Here is a 19245-nt window from a genome sequence, read left to right on the forward strand (position 1 = left end):
TTACTTCACTGCAAAGTAAAAAATATACATATTTTTCTGGTTCTATATTTTATGAATGATAAAAACATGCCTTCAAGCATTCTGTAACATAAGTTACTATCTGTCCCTACGAGCTGGCTCTGAAACTGTTTTAACCCTTCATTTTGGCTAAATGAATGCTGAATGATGCTGAATATATTGCTTCTAACTTATGTTTTGGGTTGAGTCAAAGTCATGTCTTGATTTTTCAACTTTCTCATCTATAGTATTAATATCCGGCCTCAATCCAGTTAGCATTTGGGGGGCATCACAGACATTTAAAACATATTTTTAAATTTCTTGCACACAAAAGTCTATGAAAGCACTGAATAAACATGCACGTATATGCGACTTTTAAAGAACATTTTCTGTTTCAGATTTTCGCATTCCTCAGTGCAGAGCTGGAGCACATGCAAAAAAAAGGGATGTCCCGGTTCTGGTCATGGCACAGTGGAAATGAACCTAACATCCATGAGGACGCAGGTTCGATCCCTGGCCTCGATCACTGGGTTAAGGGTCTGGCATTGCTACAAGCTGCAGCTTAGGTTGCAGATGCAGCTCCGATCTGGCCTTGCTGTGGCTGTGGTGTAGGCCAGTGGCTGCAGCTCCAATTTGACTCCTAGCCTGGGAACCTCCATATGCCACAGTTCATAGGGACATCCCGCCATCGCCCATGCCGTCTAATCCAAATGTTTCATATCTCCTTATGGTCCCTTCTGTGACTAGAGCTTAGCTGGACTGTGCTTTTCAGGAGCTGTCTTGACACTGGGAGGATTTGGTTAATTATTGGTGTGACAGATGAGTAAGATGACCCAGGAAGCTCTAATAACTAGCTGCTCCCAGCAGTGTTCCAGATTCACTGAGCTGCTTAAAGCCTCACTGGCCGTCATGGAAGGAGAAGGTGCATTTCCGAACTTGTAAAAGGAGCCCCCACCTAGCTGACTCTTCTGCACTCTTCCTTCTTCCCCAGGAGCAGGTATTGACGCCAGAGTCCACAGCTGCCCTCAGATATGAAAGAAGTTTCAAGGGTCGTTGTCACATTTTGGTATGTGGTGAAATCAGAAAAAGATCAGAGTTCTATTTCGGGATCCATTTTTCCTCTGAGAGTTTCACCAAAATTCCATGTGTAGAATTTGTGTAATGGATCCTTTCATAGTTCTGGTCCTCTGGGTTCCAAAGGCATTTTCCCTCCTAAAAGATCTTGATTCCTACCCGCAGAATATTTCCTCTGTGTGGATCTGGTCCCCAGCCTTCTGCGTACCATGGGCTGATAAATATTCCTCCTACCTTGTTTTGTTTTGTTTTTTTGTACTTTGATACTTTATTTTATTTTTCATTTTATAATGATTTTTATTTTTTCCATTATAGCTGGTTTACAGGGTTCTGTCAATTTTCTACTGTACAGCAAGGTGACCCAGTTACTCATACATGTATACGTTCTTTTTTCTCAAATGATCCTGCTCCATCATAAGTGACTAGATAGAGTTCCCAGTGCTGTACAGCAGGACCTCCTACCTTGCTTTTTATTTGCTTTGTTTTTAAGAAGAGAATTCAAAATAGGTTGGACACGTGGCACCTTGTGGGGGATAGAGCTGTGTGTATTGTTGATATCAATGAAAGGGGTAATAACAGGAGCACATATTTTTGGTCTACCAAGGTCATAAATTATAAGAAGAATTCGCCAAAGACAGCAGGTCTGTGAGTGAGCTGTTTTAATTGAAATGGTATTTATACCAGGTGACACCCTCTTCCTCACCACCCACCTCCTCCCAGGGTGACTCATCCACGGAGGGAGAAGCCTCTGATCTGTTCATTGACACAGGCAGGTGGAGGTGGAAACTACACTCAGTAAACTCCAGGTGCCCCGTCGTTTCAGCCGGATCCACCTGGGGGAATCACTGCAGGCTGTTTAGACCAAAAGTTCAGTTTTCTGCTCGAGAGAGGTAAGATGATTTATATTTGCAACCGTAACTACATCGGCTTTACTTGCATAACTTTCCCTGCCTTCTTTGCAAATGATTAAAATTAGAACTTACTGTCTTAACTTTTTTTCCAGTTACATTTTAACAGCTTCCAAGGGGCGGTCTTTGCTGCTCCTTGACAGTCCCACTTTCTCTTGTTGTGAGTTTAGATGGTGATATTTTTAACTTTACAATTGTACACATTTCTGGGCAGCAGAGAAATTAAAAGCTTATTTGAATTTTCTTGTGGGAGCTGTCAGCTGGTGAATCCCGTCACAGATAAGGATAGTATTTCTTTAAGGGACCAGTACCCACTGGTCTGTTTTGTCAAGTGCCCATAGAAACATTTTTTTAAAGGGAGCGCCCTGTTTGCACATATGATGCTTTTCCTAAAATGGTGAAGTCTATGGTTTTATAGATAAGAAGTCACATTTGTTTTTCTGGACTGCTGAAAACATTGCAGGCCCCTGAGCTGCAGGAGAGAGATGCCCAACCTTCCACCCTATCGTCCCCAAATAAGAAAATCAGGGAGTTCCCATTGTGGCTCAGAGGTAATGAACCTGACTAGTTCATGAGTAGATGGGTTCAATCCCTGGCCTCACTCAGTGGGTTAAGGAACCGGCATTGCCATGAGCTGTGGTGTAGTCGCAGATGCAGCTCAGATCCTATGTTGCTGTGGCTGTGGTGTAGGCTGGCAGCTGCAGCTCCGATTTGACCCCTAGCCTGGGAACCTCCATATGCCACAGGTGCAGCCCTAAAAAGACAAAGAAAAAAAAAGAAAATCATATTTCTTGCGTGAATGTACCAAGGAATCAAGCAGGGCAGGGTTGACTGGGGTTGTGCAGTTTTCCCACAGGGATCATGTGCTTTTTGATCAGCTTTGCTATGTTGTATCTTGAGTTCTAACCCACAAGTTAACTGATGTCTTCGGGGGCACTTTTCAACCTCTATTCATATCCTGGTCCTGAAAAACCAGTTTTGGAAGCCCTTTGAGAAGAAGAGAAAAGTTATTTTAACCTGGCTTTCCTTTATAATTAAAAATTAAGTTGACTTGTCCAACCTGTGTTTTCTCCTCCACTGTTTCCATCCATGACTCAAAGCTGGGGGATTCAAACCCAGGGGCTGCTCACACCTTGTGACCAGCCACCCTCTGTCCTCTGAGGGGTGCTTCCCACCACATGTCTGGCTCTGCCTTCAATTCTAGAACTTTCCTTGCTTCCCATTGCTGAGCAGATCATGTGCCATCTCAGAGGAGTTTAGAGTTCAGTTCCCAAAGGTTACTAAAGACTTTTATAATAATTTGGCTTTCAAGCATTTATAGTAATTAGAAAGCCAAAGTATAGCATTTGTGGATTATAATTTTACTTTTCATGAAATGTGACCAAATTTTAAACTGCCTTGCTCTTCCACGGTTCGTTATGTGGAACTCCAATACTTGAGAATATTAGCACAGCATGTATGGAATGACTTTGACTTGATGAGAACCATTTATAATTTGTGGTTTGTGGGCTCGGTCTTGTTATTTATTGTATTGCTGGGTTTTAACCTCAGGAGCGCGCAGCCCTTGGATAGGAAAGCCATCGGGTGTGTGTGTGTGTGTGTGTGTGTGTGTGTGTGTGTGTGTGTGTGTGTGTGTGTAGGTTGTAGGTTTGATGCACTCACCTGGGCTGTCCATAGGTGGTGCTTACCTGGCTGTCTCCTCTAAACAATGGAATTGTGACTGAAGTAACCAAGCGGTTCATTTACCTGGGGACTTTGAACAAAGCTAAGAGCTGTTGTTCTGAATGGCTGAACGCAGACCACAGACCGTGGAATGAACTGCATATAATTCACTAAGCCATCAACTTAAGCAAACATGGTTTAACTGACAGCATCCCTGTGATTTGGATGTTAACACCAGGCATTCTTTAAGAGGGACGTGATACACCCCTTGGGCAGCCAGCAGTCCAGGGGAACCCTTTGTTCCTCCCACACAGCTTGTCTCCTGACCTCTTTCTGCTTCTAGGCTATGTGTTGATTTTTTGTCCTTTATTCTTACTGAGAACTTTGAAATAAGCGTTTTATGTATTAATTGCTGTATGCTTTTCTGCACCTGCTCGAAGCTCACTTTCGAATCAAAAGTATGTTTCTTGGAGTTCCCATCGTGGCGCAGTGATTAACAAATCTGACTAGGAACCATGAGGTTGCGGGTTCGGTCCCTGTCCTTGCTCAGTGGGTTAAGGATCCGGCGTTGCCATGAGCTGTGGTGTAGGTCGCAGACGTGGCTCGGATCCCACGTTGCTGTGGCTCTGGTGTAGGCTGGTGGCTACAGCTCCGATTAGACCCCTAGCCTGGGAACCTCCATATGCCCGGGAGCGGCCCTAGAAAAGGCAAAAAGACAACAACAACAACAGCAAAAAAAAGTATACTTCTTAAGCTGAATTGGGGAAATTCTTCTTCAAATGGATGCTTTGTCAAAGGACAGCTACATTTATTAGATTTGCATTTTATGTTAGTTGCTAAACTTTTTAGGGATATGAATCATCATTTTTATTGTGATTGTTAATTGGAAGAGTGCTTTTTATAACTATCCGCTAAATACAACTGGCTTACTTCCAGTGCTGAATATTCATTGTAGTTGTATGCTCGTGAGCTTTAAGTATCTAAATAATTTATTCTGTGTTTCTAGACCCAAGTTGCCCTGGCCTAAAATGTGATTAAGTCTCCTTTGTATGGAACTTTCAGGGAGAAAGTAGTGACCTGTGCAGACTATGTTATATAGACCGTGCTTTATTTTATTTTATTTTATTTTACTATTTTATTTTATTTTATTTTATTCTATTTTTTTATGTTTGCTTTTTTGGGCCGCACCCATGGCATATGGAAGTTCCCAGACTAGGGGTCTAATCAGAGCTACAGCTGCCAGCCTACCCCACAGCCACAGCAACGTGGGATCCGAGCCACATCTACAACCTACACTGCAGCTCTTGGCAACACCAGATCTTTAACCCACTGAGCAAGGCCAGGGATCAAACCTGTGTCCTCATGGATCCTAGTTGGGTGCATTACCACTGAGCCACAACGGGAACTCCAAGACCGTGCTTTTTAAACTAGAATATACACATCCCAGGAGCCCGTGACAGTATTCCCCAAAGTGCACAGATGCCACAGGATATGCATGGTTCATCTGCATTGAAGGCTAATTTTCAGTATTTTGGAGAAAACTGCCCTGCCTTCCATCCTACTCTCTTCCCTCCTCCTTCCCACTGTTCTCTCTTTTGTCACTTGGTAAACATGCGAAAGGAATTCATATAGAAAAAACTGTAGGAGGCTGGAATCCAGATAGACTTGGATTTAATTATGACCCCCCCACCCCCGATCAAGTGTCCCTTGTATGATCATACTTATCTCACAGCACCTGCAAATAAAAAGAAAATTTAGGATTCCTCCTGAATTGTACATATATATGTATAATCACATAAAAGGACATATTATATTACTATTTCTTTCACAATAGCACAAAGAGATGTAAAACATCAAGAAAATCTCCACAAGAAAAATGTGGGACCTAGATTAAGAACATCACCGAGATTTTCCTGCTGTGTAGCACTGGGAACTATGTCTGGTCACTTGTGATGGAACATGATACTGTGAGAAAAAAGAATGAATACATGTATGTGTGACTGGGTCACCTTGCTGTACAGCAGAAAATTGACAGAACACCGTAAATTAGCTATAATGGAAAAAAATAAAAATCATTATAAAAAAAAGAATAAAATCGCCAAGATTTACTACAAGACATAAAGACTTTTTTTGCATATGGGAAAAGAATCTGAAAAAAAATAGATTTTGTTGAATAAAAGCTTCTTTGCATACCATTCCTGGATGGACAGATTGAATACCATCAATGTCAGCTCTTCTCAAACCACTTTACGGGATTCATGCAATTCCAGTCAAAAGTTCCAATAGAAAATTGGTTTGAAACCAGAGAAAATAATTTTAACATTTATCTGAAAGAAATGAATAAGTGAGAAGAGCTGATAGAAATTCTACAAGGGAAATTAAGGAGGAGTACCGCATTGGATGTTAAAATATCAAGACAATAACTAAAATAGTTTGTTTCTACTGCAAGAAACTAAAGGCAGATTTCTGAGATAGAACAGTTAACCATGAAATACATTCTAGAATAAATAAGAATTTTACATGTAACAAAGTAAAAATAATCATATATCAATGGAAAAGGGATTCGTTCCACCGTTACTAAAGTAGATCCATGTGGATTAGAGTTTCCATGTAACAATAAGATTTTTTTTAAATTAGATGAAGACGAAAATATTTATTAATCTCATTTGTCCAACAAATATTCCTTTAGAATTGATTATATGCCATATACAATAATATTTGGAAATACAACTGCAGAGGAGGCAATCTTAGTTACAGTTCTCAAGATTTATGTGTGCGTGTGCATGCATGCGCACGCACGCGTGTCTGTGTGGGTGTGTGTGTGAGTATTGGAGGTGGAGGAAAACTTGCAGCCACCAAGGAAGTAACCTGTATGGTAATATTGTTATGGAGACATACTCTTTGCTATTTGAAAACTTACCTGGGTCCTTAACTCAGCCTGTGGCGGTGGGGACATTGTAAGATGTCACTGAATGGTTATGGGAAGATGTGTGATGTGTGACCTGACAAAAATGAATACGTCTTTCCTGAAAGGAGAGTAGGGGTGAAGAGAGGCTTAGAGAGAAGAACGCTTTAGGCATAAAGCACAGAGTGAGCAGTGGCCTAAAGGTGATGAAAGGATGGAGCTCTCGGGGATTGGAATGACTTAGTACAGCTGAAGCTGGAGTTGAGTGAGGGAGATGGAGGGTTAAATGAGGCCAAAGGTTTTGGACGTGTAAGCTTGGATAAAAAGGCTTGGATTTTATCCTGACATTGTCCAACGTTGAGGGGTTCTAGGCAAGGTGGAGACTACTTTGGCACTTGTGAGAATGGATTCAAAGAGAGGAAGTCTAGAGATTGCGAATACAGACAGGAAGCTGTTGGAATAGTAGGCAGATTATGGCAACTTGAATTGGCAGCTCAAATATAGAGAGAAAGACAGTCAATCATGTAGGAGGAAAGTTGTAGGACTTGGTGATCACTTGGATTTTGAGGTCAGAAGGAGGTTTCACAGATGGTCTACACAGATGTTTAAGGAGTGAAAGAATTAATAAGGGGAAAGATAGAGAATTACAAAATTGGAAGCTTCTGATCACAGAAGACTCAGAATGAGAAGCTAAGTGAAAACTGGGAAACTAAAAAAGAAATATTTCTGCTACATAAAGAAAATAAAGCAGTAAGAAATCCATAATATTCATCACAAAACAAGAAATAAAATAACCAATAAAATTATGAAAATATACATTTGAGCCAAAATGATTCCACTTTCATCATTAAATCATTAAAAAGACTGACAAATGATAATTCTCAATCCTGGCAAACGTATGGACATTCATATGCTGCTGATGGATTATAAATTGGCATAAGGTTTATGGGAAGAGATTTGACAATAGGAATCAAGAATATTTTAGGACTTAGACCCCTTAGCAAGTAATTTCATTTCTAAGGACCCATGAGAAATGGGTAAAAATAATTAGGGATGTGGTCAAAAAAGATTTGTATGGTTTTGTTAAAAAAAAAAACAGAGTAATTATGTCACATTGATAGGTGGACCCATGAGAAGAAATATTTTACAGTTGCAAATTTAAATATTTTCAAATGGCATTGAAAAATGTGTACCAATATGCTCTAATGGGCAAAATAATAATGATGACAACAACAACAACTTGGAAGAAAATAACGATTGATCAAAGTGTCTTACTTTTTCCTTCTTTGTGCTCTCTTATATTTTCCACATTTTCTATTGAGCATGTATTACTAATATAACAAGAAAGATTTTACTATGTAAGTAAGATTGGGATAAAGAGTGACCACATGACAGAGCTGCAGTAAATATGAACTATGATTAAGAACTCAAGGTGACAGCATTTTGGTTCATGGTCTGTGATCAAAAAGTGGATTTTTTACTCATTTAACAAACATTTTCAGCAAGAACTGAAAATAGTTCATCAGGGGTTCAGGCAATAGATAACTTTTATCAGACGGCGTTTTTATGAATGGATGTTAGACAAGTGTCTTTTATAAAATGAAGTTGATCATTGTCCAAGAGAGTAGGATTCTTAATGCTAAAAGTTGATGTTCTCTATAATTCTGCAGAAAAGCTTGGTGCAGAAACAAGGGCAGGCAAGGGCTCATGGTAAGACCAAGAACAACAGTAAGAACATTTTATGGTAGATGGTTATCAGACTCAAAATTCGAGTATATAGACAACCGGCTGGCTGCAGGGTTTCCTTTGTGCTGCATTCTGAACTGCTTCGCCATCAGCAAGCAGGTGTCCTCATGCTAAGTGTAGCCTCTGAGGCTGTGTGACTAAAGAAATAGTACATTTCTAACCATCAGCTGGCTGAGTGAGTCTTTCCCAGGCTGATAATTATTGGATTTCCTTCTACGCTGTGTGCGAAGGCTAAACATAGTCCATTAATTTAAATCGATTTGTTAACATTTACACTTGGTGAAGCCCTGTTTATTTGCTCCTTACATAATATTTCATGTTCTTTTAGGTGATAATTAGTTCTTTGATGGCTTGTTGTATTTATCTTCCAGAAGCTAATGCTGCTGTTTATTGGTTTGTAATTATCAGGCCTCTCTTATTCTTCTGTTGAAAATGGTTTAATAGCATTTATTCTTTTTCAGTTTCTAGGGGTTTTTCCTGTTACCAGTAATTTCTGGGAAACAAGTACTAGTGGATATTATGAGGCATGAAACCCTCAAGACTCTTTTGTACAGAAGGTGAATATCACTAAGCTACATATGCCATTCTAGATATTTTTGCTATATTTATTTCCTTATTCTCTCTTTGCTTTTAGATACTTCCCATCCCTATAGAGACTTCTCTTTGGCAACTATTCATATTTGGTCTTTTCCATAAAGATATCAATTTACATAAATATATTAGCAGCTTGATACTTTGGGAGATTTAGAGCCATTTAAATACCCAGCTATCAGGAGTTCCCATTATAGCTCATCAGTAATAAACCCCACCAGTATCTATGAGGCCATGGGCTCGATGCCTGGCCCTACTCAGTGGGTCGAGGAGCCAGCATTTCTGTGAGTTGTGGTGTAGGTCACAGACACAGCTCGGATCTGGCATTGCTGTGCCTGTAGCAGAGGCCGGCAGCTATAGCTCTGATTTGACCCCTAGCCTGGGAACTTCCATATGCTGTGGGCGAGGCCCTAAAGAGCATAAACAAACAAACAAACAAATACCCAACTATCACTCTATGCTGATCTCATGATATTTTGGTAAAATGATAATGCTCCAAATCTCACTCTTGGTTGAGGTCCATCTCAGATCTCTATGGCAACTGAGACATTATTCTTCTCACCCTTTCTTTTAGCCAGTGACTTTCCACCTGTGGCCCCTTTTTGTTTCCTGGGCTTCTGGGACAGGAACTTGGGTATCAGGCCCATGTAGGCTGGAATCCCAGTTGTGCATTAGCCTTAGTGTGTAGCCTCAGGCAAACTACTGACCCTCAAACCTCTTTCCACAAATAACTAGTTTCACCCACTGCCTACATTTCCAACTCCTGCCCTCCCTTCTGCATAAAGACTCTGACTTCACTGGAATCATTCATCATAAAGCTTCACTTAAATATAGAATGAAGACAATCATAGTACCAGCTTTCAAGCTCTCTGTGGGTCATAAATGAGATAGTACACACAAGATCTAAACTCAATATAGCTAACACTGTCATGTGACCAAATACCAGCAGTGATTTCTTTTTTGCTCTTTGGTTTTTTCCTCTTTTCTTCTCTCATTCTTTCTCTCTCTCTTTTTTTTAGGGCCACACCCAAGGCATATGGAAGTTCCCAGGCTAGGGGTCGAATTGGAGCTGTAGCTTCTGGCCCACACCACAGCCACAGCAATGCCAGATCTGAGCCACATCCACGACCTACACCACAGCTCATGGCAATGGCAGACCCACTGAGCGAGGCCAAGGATGGAACCTGCATCCTCATGGATGCTAGTCAGGTTCATTAACTGCTGAGCCACGATGGGAACTCCTCATCCTCTATTTTGTTTTCCTATTTTCTACCCTGCATTTTTTTTCTTTTCTGTCTCACTCTGCCTATTCTCTTTCATGTCTGTACCACCTCATTCCAGTTTCTTTGCTCACACAATCTTTCTTAAGGAGAGTTAGCAGGGAGTGGTAATACGTGGCAATTATTAGGTAAGTCAAGAGGCATCTTGTCTTTGGGTGAGAAAGGAAGGGTGAGATCCACAAAGTCTTTTTGTCAAGAGGACACAAAAGATGGAGCATACTGCAGCCTGGCTGGGAGGTGGCCCAGGGAATTCTTAGAGTTGGGACAAGAAGAGTTGGGACCATGGGCTAGGGGAGCACTGGACTACCTAATGGACCTAAATGCTCTCAGGGAAGTGCTATTATTCACAAAAGAATTTGAAAAGACCGCAGAGAGATGAAGAGGATCTGAAAAGGGACTAAGTTAAGAAATAGGGGATGTTTAATGGTTTCAAATGCATCCAAAGACAGCTACAAAACTTGATCGGTTTTGTGATTCAGAATTTAAGAAGAGTAATTTCATCTAAAACCTAAAAGATAGAAGTCTTTGGGCAGAAGCTGTAGGTATTGGGTAAAAACTAGTATTTTCTAGTATTTGGCCACAAAGAAGGAAATGAAAGAGGGTCCAGAAGTTAAGTTTTTTTTTTTTTGTCTTCTATATTTATTGACTTTGGGCATCATGATTTCACATCATGAGTTTTCAACTCATGCATTCAGGTGCTTTAAAGGGAAAAGTTTTGATAGTTCCCAGCATAATACAGATACATCTGTTCATACATCGCTTCCCATATTTCGAATTTAAAGTACAGTTGCTGGTGTTTGCCATTGTTAAGTATATGTATGGGTAATAGCATTTCGAAGAGCCAAGATGAGAATTTCATCTTTCTCGTGAGAAGCTAAAAACTTAATTGGAATGAAACTGAAGGACAGAACTTAAAAATAAATCTAACTGGCAGGACTGAGGCTATTAAAGTATCATTATTGGGGTGTTGAGTAAATTCCAAACAGGATCAACTCAATCTCTGAGATAGTAATTTCTTTAAAAAATAATATAGGGAGTTCCCATTGTGGCTCAGCAGGTTAAGAACCTGACATAATGTCTGTGAGGATGCGGATTCAATCCTTGGCCTCTCTCAGTGGGTTAAGGATTGCTGTAAATTGCGGTGTAGGTTATAGATGCGGCTTAGATCCAGTGTTGCTATAGCTGTGGTATAGGCCAGCAGCTACAGCTCCAATTCCACCCCTGGCCCAGAAACTTCCATATGCCTCCGGTGTGGCTCTAAAAAGAAAAAGAAATATGTATATATATAAAATGTAATGTGATTTTGTTGCATGTATTTCTTGATATTACCAGTTTGGAAGGTTTGTAAATTCTAATCAACTCTACAAAAGGCTATTTTTTAACAAGAGTGTTATTCACAGGGACACATATTGTTGATCTGTTTTTAATAACAGTACAGAAGATTATCTGTATATAAAAAATGTGGCTTTATATTCTGGTCAAGATGGGAAATGTTCTATTGCACTAAAATTTCTGCGGAATTAGAGGCTTGCACCTTCAGAGCTTTACATTGGAGCTTCTAAAAATGGTCTGGGGCCACCAAATGGGCTGACCTAAAGAGGTGGTTAGGGTGACATGACCTAAGAAAAAAGGCGCAGGTAGCATTGAAGGAGGTTATGGAGGAAATGAAAGAGAAACATAGATTTTAAGAAAAAATATTTGTTTTCCTATAATGTTAGTCATTTTCAATTAAAAAACTCCTGCTTACTTATTAAACTATAATCATCTAAAAATCAGGAGTTCCCACTGTGGCTTAGGGGAAACGAATCTGACTAGCATCCATGAGGACGCAGGTTCAATCCCTGGCCCTGCTCAGTGGGCTAAGGATCTGGCATTGCCCTGAGCTCTGGTGTAGGTCGCAGATGTGGCTCAGATCTGGCGTTGCTGTGGCTGTGGCGTAGGCTGGCAGCCACGGTTCTGATTTGACCCCTAGTCTGGGAACCTCCAAATGCCGTGGGTGTGACCTTAAAAAGCAAAAAAATAAAAATAAAAAATAAATTAAAAAAATAAAAAGAGAATATATTTATATGTATGACTGATTCACTTTGCTGTATATCTGAAATGAATATGACAGTGTCAGTCAATTTTATAGCAATAAAAATTAAGTTTAAAAAATAAAAATAATATGGAGTTCCCGTTGTGGCTCAGTGGTTAATGAATCTGACTAGGAACCATGAGGTTGTGGGTTCGATCCCTGCCCTTGCTCAGTGGGTTAACGATCCGGCGTTGCCGTGAGCTGTGGTGTAGGTTGCAGACGCGACTCGGACCCTGCGTTGCTGTGGCTCTGGCGTAGGCCGGTGGCTACAGCTCCGATTCGACCCCTAGCCTGGGAACCTCCATATGCCACGGGAGCGGCCCAAGAAATGGCAAAAAGACCCAAAAAAATAAATAAAATAAAATAAAAATAATAAAAGTAGAATACATTATATTTTCCTGACCCATTTACCTTGTGTCAGTGGACCGCGTGGAGCTAGGAAGGAGTCTAACACATTATCTAGCCATCCAGCAGAGAGATAGATTCAGAGAAGGAATCCAGTCCGGGATAAGTCCAAGCCACTCAGTGTGGCCGCAGGAGAGGTGAGGCTCCAGGCTGGACTGCCCAGGGCTGACGGGGCAGCTATTCACTACTGCTGCTCCTCCCACCTCCCCTCCCATTATTTTCCGAACCCCAGGGCATCGCCCTTTGAGTCTAAAGTTGGCTATGTCACATGGCACTCTGAGCAACGTAAAGTATCTTGTACTGAAAAGACCCTGGCGTTGCAGTCATATAGACCCAATTACGGTTCCTGGCTGGCACTTCCTGTGTGACCTTAGCCAGGTTCTTTAACCTCTCTGAGGTTTGAGTTCCTATAATTAGAGATCATAATACTCACCTGGAAAGATTAAATAAGATAATGTGCACGAAGCATGTGGCACAATCTGAAGCAATAGTGGAACTAAACTATTAGGAACTAAACACGTGATCCTTCTTGCTGGGAACATAGAACACACAGACATGCTGCAAGAAATAGCATTTTACTAATTTTAAAAAAAGTTTCTAATAGCTTATATTTTGCAGACTACTATGGGCTTTTAGACCTATTTGTTTCACAATGGTCTTGTAACAAGTCAGAAGAGCATCAAGCTTGAGTAACAAAAATATAAAAGAGCAATATCCTGAACAAACTAGGAAGTTTATTTTTCTTTCACCAGAAGGTAAAAGAGAGACCATCCATCCAGGGCTCTTTGGCAGCTCCATGAGGAGCCAGGCTCCTGCTAACTTTCTGTTCTGCCATTCCTAGTGTGTGACTTCAATCCAGGGCTTGGTCCACGGGTCCAAGATGCTGCTCCTACCTTCTGCCTGCCAGCCTAGTTTCAGAGACGGGAAGGGTGAAGCCCAAAAGGCCAGGTTCTTCCCAGGAACATTCATGAAAGAGGCAACAAGATAAGACTGGGGTGTCCCAGAGGAAGCCAGTGAGTTCATTGGAAACTATTGCTAGAAATTATCCCAGAGACTGGGGTGGAGCCAGTGAGTGTGTATAGGACTCCCGAGGCTAGTTATTGGCAGGGAGAGAGCGGCAAGGGCTCTGAGCTTGTTTGGATGTCTTATCTCACGTGATTCCATTTAGCTAGGCCTCCTGGAGAGTACCTGGCTACCAAAGGCGTGAGAATACTGGACTCCTTGGGATCTGGATTGGAGCCAGCCCTAAATATAAGAAGGGAGATAATTGCAGTTCCCTTGGCAACTGCAAGAGGTGCTAACAATCTGGAAGTCCCCTGTAGAGAGGAAAAAATGATGAGCCTTGAGCTAGAAAGCCACCGGTGGAGTCCCAGCTCTGCCACTTAGCAGCTGCTCAAGCCAAGTCTCTGCTAGGTAGGGATTATATTACTCTTAGAACATGGTTGTGGAAATGATATGAGATACATTATAAATGACTATGAAATCATTCAAAGTATTATTATTGTTTGAATTCTTCCCCTTACCCAGAGGAGCCTAAAGGGGCCGCAGAAGCCTGGCTTGGAGGAGAATTGAGGAGGGATGTGGGCAGGATACCAGGAGAATCTAAAACACAACATCCAAGGAGTTCCTGTTGTGGCTCAGCAGGTTAAGGACCCAACTAGTATCCATGACGTAATGGTTTTGTTCCCTGGCCTTGCTCAGTGGGTTAAGGATCCAGTGTTGCCGTGAGCTGCGGTGTAGGCTGCAGATGTGGAATGGATCCCATGTTGCTATCTCTGTGGTGTAGGCCGGCAGTTGCAGCTCTGATTCCACCCCTGGCCTGGGAGCTTCCATATGCCATAGGTGCGGCCATAAAAAGAAAAAAAAATTAAATTAAAAAATAAAAACCAATATCCATATAGAATCCTTCATATGTCATATGTTATGTCTGGCTTCTTTCATTTAGCATGTTTCAAGCTTCATCCATGTTGTGATATGTACCAGCACTTCATTCCTTTGTATTGCCAAGTAATATTCCATTGTATAGATATATGGTATGCCGTGTATCCATTCATCTGTTGATGGACATTTGGGTTGTTTCCACTTTGGGGCTATTTTGAATAGTGCTTCTATGACCACTCGTCTGCATGTTTTTGTAAGGACATATATTTATTATCAAGGAAATATCAGGGAGTACACTAGAAGTCTGCTCCAAGAGGGTTTATCTGCTGCAATGATTCCTTGAGAAGCTGTCCTGGTTCTCCTGCCGCCACTTAGGGGTCGGGGGAGGGGGGTGGTCAGGCAGAGGTCATAGGACTTCCATAGAGGTGTCAAGGGTCGGGCAGGGGCCCTGCTGTGTCTCTTCCCTTCCTCACTCGAATGCCAGTCTGCCAGCCCCATCTTGCAATGACTCGTGATGAGCATTGTTGCTGGTTCCTGAGAAAGGAGCTGACTTTGGTTGAGAAGCCAGATCCTGCTTATTACCACCTTCGGCAAGTTACCCACTCTCCCTGAGCTACAGTTGTCTTCTCTGGGAGATGGAGGTAATAATAGCTGCCACGCAGAGTTTATGTGAGCATGAGACGATGCCTGTGAGGTACCCTGTTGAGAGCAGGTGCCACTGCTATTGGCAGTTGCCCTGTGCTGTAGGACCATTAAAGACACGAAGGGCACAGCTCAGAGACAGGGTGGCACAGAGCTCTTTGAATGATTTAGCTGTTTTAAAAATGTTTACGTCAACCAACTATAATAGAAAAAATGAAAATCATTTTTAAAAAAGAAGTTTAAGTCACCTTTCCTATAAGTACTCTATTAGTTTGCCAGGGCTGCCATAACAAGCTACCACAGGCTAGTTGCTTAAACAACAGCAATTTGTTGTCTCTTCGTTCTGGAGGCTGGAAGTCCAAGATCAAGGTGTCAGCAGGTGTGGTTTCTCCTGGGATCTCTCTGCTCAGCTTGCAGATGAGACGGCCATCCTTTTTTCTGTCTGCATCTTCTCTCGGGCTTTTCTCTGTGCAGACACATCTCTGGTGTGTCTTTGTGTGTCTGAATTCCTCTTCTCATAAGATCACTGGACAGATTGGATTAGACCTCACCCTAATGGCCTCAATTTAATTTAATCATGTCTTCAAGGGCCCTGCCTCTAAGCATGGTCACGTCTGAGGTACTAGGGTATTAGGGCTTCAACATATGAATTTTGGGAGGGGTCCATTTCAACCCATAATAAGCACCCAGAGAGCATCACGGTTTTTCGGATACTGCAAATAGAGAAGGCAAAGTCTTAGGTAAAAAACACCTGGAAGCATCTACTCTGTTCCAGATACAGAGAAGCCAAAGCCTTAGTCCTGGCTCACGGGACACTTAGCTTTTGTGAGAGATAAATAAGCTAATAATTGCAGAATACTTTTTCTCCATTGATTCCACCTCGTGTTTCACAATTGAGTTTGCAATCTCTGCAAATGTATCACCAGATAGACATTCAGTTCTCTGACCACCTCAGAACCCCAGTTCAATCAGCTGGGAACCCTCCAGGTCTGTACCAGCTCAGGGAAAAAAAGTTATCAGAGGCCATTGAGAAACAGGAAATAGGAGTTCCCATTGTGGTTCAGCAGGTTAGGAACCCGATGCTATCTCCCTGAGGATGCAGGTTGGATCCCTGGCCCTGCTCAGTGGGTTAAGGGTCTGGCATTGCCATGAGTTGTGGTGCAGGTCACAGAGGCGGCTCGGATCTGGCGTTGCTGTGGCTGTGGTATAGGCCGGTAGCTGTAGCTCTGATTCGACCCCTGGCCTGGGAACCTCCATATGCCACAGATGCAACCCTAAAAATAAAAAGTAAGAAGGAAACAGGAACTATATTAGCCAAGAACCCACAGAAATGAGGCCAGACAGAGGTGAAGTGAACAAATAGTTGAGATTGAAGCTTGTCCTTACACGCCTCTTTTCCTCCCCTTTCTGCTAAAGTTTTAGGGGCCACCAATCACAGCCAGCCAGGGGCTTCCCCACACTCATGCCCAGCAGCCCCAAATACAAGGCTGTTCCATCTCTTCCCCACATCCAACCACACCTCCTCTGTGTCTTTGCTTTACATTTTCCAAGGTGATAGAAGCATGAAATTAAGAATTATTGAGCACCTACTGTGTGTTGTGCAATAATTATATACCCTACCTCTGTCATCAGATTTGATCCTCCAAACAGCCACAATTCACCTTCTTTTGTGGATAGGGGAGCTGAACTCTAACGTCCCCAAGGTGACACAGTCAGTAAATAGCACACTTTGCATGCAGATCTTTCTCATTTCATCAAGACCTTCAGACTCAGTGCAATGAACAGCTGCAGGTCTTCTGCTCGTTGTTAGTCTTAGGCTGGGCTCCCTAGAGGCAGAGCCTGGGAGGTTTTTAGGTGCTTGTGACTTGGGACGTGTACATGCTCGGGAGAAAGGAGAAAGGGAAGTGTGAGGGGAAGGCAGGGAAGATGCTGAACAAAGATATGCTCTCTGCTAGTCTACCTTCTGCATTCCCAGGGTGGGCTACAGCACCCGTCACCTGCAGAACTGGCTTTATGTTGAGGCAGGGGTGACTCACCTTTTTCTTCCAAGTCAGTAAGTCGCTGGCATCGGGTGTAATGGATAAGGAGGGTGTGGAACTGGCAGCCCCACCAGCTAAGGACAGTTCCCCAGAGGAGATGCAGCCATGAGCCCATAGTACCAAGCCCCAGGCTGGCAATGTCACTGTAGCTTCCACTTCTTACCTCCTCTAGGGCCATTGATATTCTAAGTGAAGATCCTGGGGAAACCATGCCTTAATCCAAAGGAATGTATCTTTTCTACTTCAGGCCCCATGATAAGTTATTGTAGGAGATAATTTTGGACCAGAGGATGGGAGATAGGGGCTTTAGAATCCCCAGGTTATACCTTTATACTGCTATCTGATGAGACAGCCCTAAGTCCCAGTAGCATTTGTAGTTTAAAAGTGATTTTTCTATCCATAATTCTTGTGATCATCACAACTTTATGAAGAGGATGGCAGGTTCCATTAGCCCATTTTACAGGGACACTAAGTGGTTCAGTGACAGGACTCAGATGTCATAAAGCTGGACCTAGGACTTACCTCTAACCTGAGATGGGGGCCCCTCCAACATCTAGTGGGATGCACTCTGCAAAAAACATAGTGCTCCACTTGGGTTGACCAGCCGTCACTGTTTGCCAAGAACTTTTCTGGATTAAACACGGAAAGTCTACTCTCAGGGAAACTCAGGGCTGACTTCTCCAGTAAGCAGAAAAAACTACATCTTGGACTCATGATACCTTTAGGGACCCACAAAAGGGTCCAAATTTTAACTCCTTTTACAACAGAAGAAAAAAAATGAATATAATAATAATAATGAATATGTGTTAATGAAGCCAGCTTGGAGTGTTATTCATCATTATATTAACACCATCATAAAGTATAGTGTCTACTTGTGCATATGCGTGCATGTGTATACGTGCGTGTGTGTGTGTGTGAAGGAAGAGGCCCACCAAGCAAAAAGCCTAAGGCTCATGAAATCCTAATGCAGCCCTGAATGCACCACCAGTCCCAGGAAAACTGGGGCCAAGCATCTCCTTCATCCCTTAGCAGCATGGCAGTAGTGGTTGGTCACAGCCAAGATCCTTAGGGCTTTCCCTGGCACTGATTGTCTGAAATCACCAGTGTTTGACCAGCTCTGTCATTTCCATGCTCTGGCTGCTTCTCTGCTATTCACACCTTGGTTGCCTGCATTCACTTTGGCTTCCCCCAGAGAAGGAGTTGATGATCCCTTCTGCATATTGTGCTGTGAATTCTGTGTCTTCATTTCCCTGTTGACCTGACCAGACACTGACCTACTTATCTTTTCAGTCCCCAGCTCCTGGCTTAGTGCCAGGCACACCCTAGGCACTCAATATATATTTATCCACTGAATAAGTGAATTAATTGGCAGCCTAATTTACCCAATTGCTTGGGCAATAACATAGGGGACACTAAATACCTCTGGCCTCATCTTCTTCACCTATACAATAAATACATGGGAAGAGATGAACTCTCTCTCTCTCTCAGGTTCTTAGGGGGCACTTTATATTGTGTATTCCTTATACTAGATTATATGACTGTCAGTGTTATTGAAAAACCTGTCTCATGAGCAATGCGTCTCTTGCAGATTCTACATCAAGTCAATTGTTGTTCTTCCCATCCTCATGTTTCTTTTAGGTCCTTACTGGAAGGCAGCATGTCCAATTTTACCTTGAGAAAAACATCTCCCACAGGAAATGGTAATGTAGATGATGTTTTCCTTACTCAGAAAACTTAAACATTTGGGAAAAACAATTCACAGGTCCTCATTCTTTTCTATAAAGATATAATGGTTAGAAGCAAAAGTCTGACTTAATCAGCATGGCCAAAGTTAGACCTAAAGGGAAAAAAAAAAAAAAAAAAAAAAGAGTGTTACAGCTTTGACTCATGTAACTGCGATTCAAAGATTTCTTTAAAAAAAACACAAAAAATATCCTTTTGGGGTGTATGACTTTCTGTGCTTCTGGCTCCCATGAGATCAAAGACATTATTTGTTATCCAAAGCACAGGACTTACTGACAATTATTTAGTAGGAACTTTT

General features: G+C 42.0%; 1 protein-coding gene across 7 annotated transcripts in view; it reads left to right on the plus strand.

The window, feature by feature from the left end:
* The first annotated feature begins 1811 nt into the window (after nucleotides 1–1811).
* The window catches only part of SCEL (sciellin), a 132577-nt gene continuing 115143 nt past the window's right edge, over nucleotides 1812–19245 (plus strand). For 3 of the 7 annotated variants that reach the window (XM_047756301.1, XM_047756299.1, XM_047756297.1), the window contains exons 1-2: nucleotides 8798–8849; nucleotides 18843–18904. In XM_047756301.1, coding sequence (XP_047612257.1) covers nucleotides 8812–8849; nucleotides 18843–18904 — 100 coding nt within the window. In that variant the 5' untranslated portion in view covers nucleotides 8798–8811. Of the gene's footprint in view, nucleotides 1962–8797; nucleotides 8850–18842; nucleotides 18905–19245 lie in introns of those variants that run through there. The other 4 variants (XM_047756300.1, XM_047756303.1, XM_047756298.1 and 1 more) reach the window with 4 other exon arrangements.

The sequence above is a fragment of the Phacochoerus africanus genome, chromosome 13 (assembly GCF_016906955.1).
Source record: "Phacochoerus africanus isolate WHEZ1 chromosome 13, ROS_Pafr_v1, whole genome shotgun sequence".
NCBI classification, from domain to species: Eukaryota; Metazoa; Chordata; class Mammalia; order Artiodactyla; family Suidae; genus Phacochoerus; species Phacochoerus africanus.